This window comes from Antrostomus carolinensis, unplaced genomic scaffold (genome assembly GCF_000700745.2).
Source record: "Antrostomus carolinensis isolate BGI_N321 unplaced genomic scaffold, ASM70074v2 scaffold30730, whole genome shotgun sequence".
NCBI classification, from domain to species: Eukaryota; Metazoa; Chordata; class Aves; order Caprimulgiformes; family Caprimulgidae; genus Antrostomus; species Antrostomus carolinensis.
This window is the reverse complement of record NW_010289588.1, coordinates 3,092-3,909: the sequence shown is the minus strand read 5'-3', so window position 1 is coordinate 3,909 and position 818 is coordinate 3,092. Positions and strand designations below refer to the sequence as shown.

General features: G+C 57.1%; 1 protein-coding gene across 1 annotated transcript in view; it reads right to left on the bottom strand.

Annotated features, from left to right (window-relative positions):
- Nucleotides 1-278: 278 nt before the first annotated feature.
- The window catches only part of KLHL30 (kelch like family member 30), a 3,448-nt gene continuing 2,908 nt past the window's right edge, over nt 279-818 (bottom strand). The window contains exon 6 of the mRNA XM_029085731.1: nt 279-530. Within this exon, the coding sequence (XP_028941564.1) occupies nt 279-530 (252 nt within the window). The remainder of the gene's footprint in view (nt 531-818) is intronic.

The window sequence follows — 818 nt, the reverse complement described above, 5'->3', positions numbered from 1 at the left end:
TTTGGGGTTTTTGGGAGGGAAAAAAGGCAGGGTTATTTTAAAAAAACATATAAACCCAAACGAAAAGAGAGCATTAGCCAAAGCACGTTTATAAGGAAAAGCCTTTTCCCCACAGTGGCAGGGTGGGAAACACACTCCCAATGCCCCGGCTATCCTGGCAGAGCGGTTTCCATCTCCCCAGCTGCAGAGCTGAACCAGAAGCAGGGGGAGAGGCGAGAGGAGGAGAGTGGCTGCACAGGGTGACACAGGATGTTGTGGGGTCTGTGATTCTGTGTCTTCTACCACCCATGGTCACCCTGGAAAGCCTCTGTCCACTTGGAGGTGTCCATGAAGATGGAGCAGGAGCTGTGGAAGAGCCAGAGGCAGGGCAGGGAGCCCTCCCATGTCCAGAGGTCCTTGGTGCAGTCATACACCTCCATCTCCACCTGGTAGTCCCCATCCATCCCCTTCCAGTGGCCGCCAGTGACGAAGAGCCGGTCCCCAAGTGGCACCATCCCACCGTTTTCATGGAGTGTGTGCAGGAGCTGCACCTGTGCAAGGGGCCGGGCAAGATGTGCAGGGATGTCCCACTCCCACTGTGGAGGACATCGACCCAGCGGGCGTGTCCCCCACCCCATCCTCTTTGCAAGGTTTGGGGGCAGAGGAGACAGGCAGGATTTTGACAAACGGCGCAGGCAGGAGTCCTGCGCACCCCACAGGAGGGTGGTGCTGGAAAAGGGGGGTCCTGTGGGCTTGTGCAATGTGACCCCTGCTTAAAATCAATCACTTGGTGTGAAAGCCAAGCTCCTAGTGTGGGTGTGATGGGGGAGCAGGGAAGG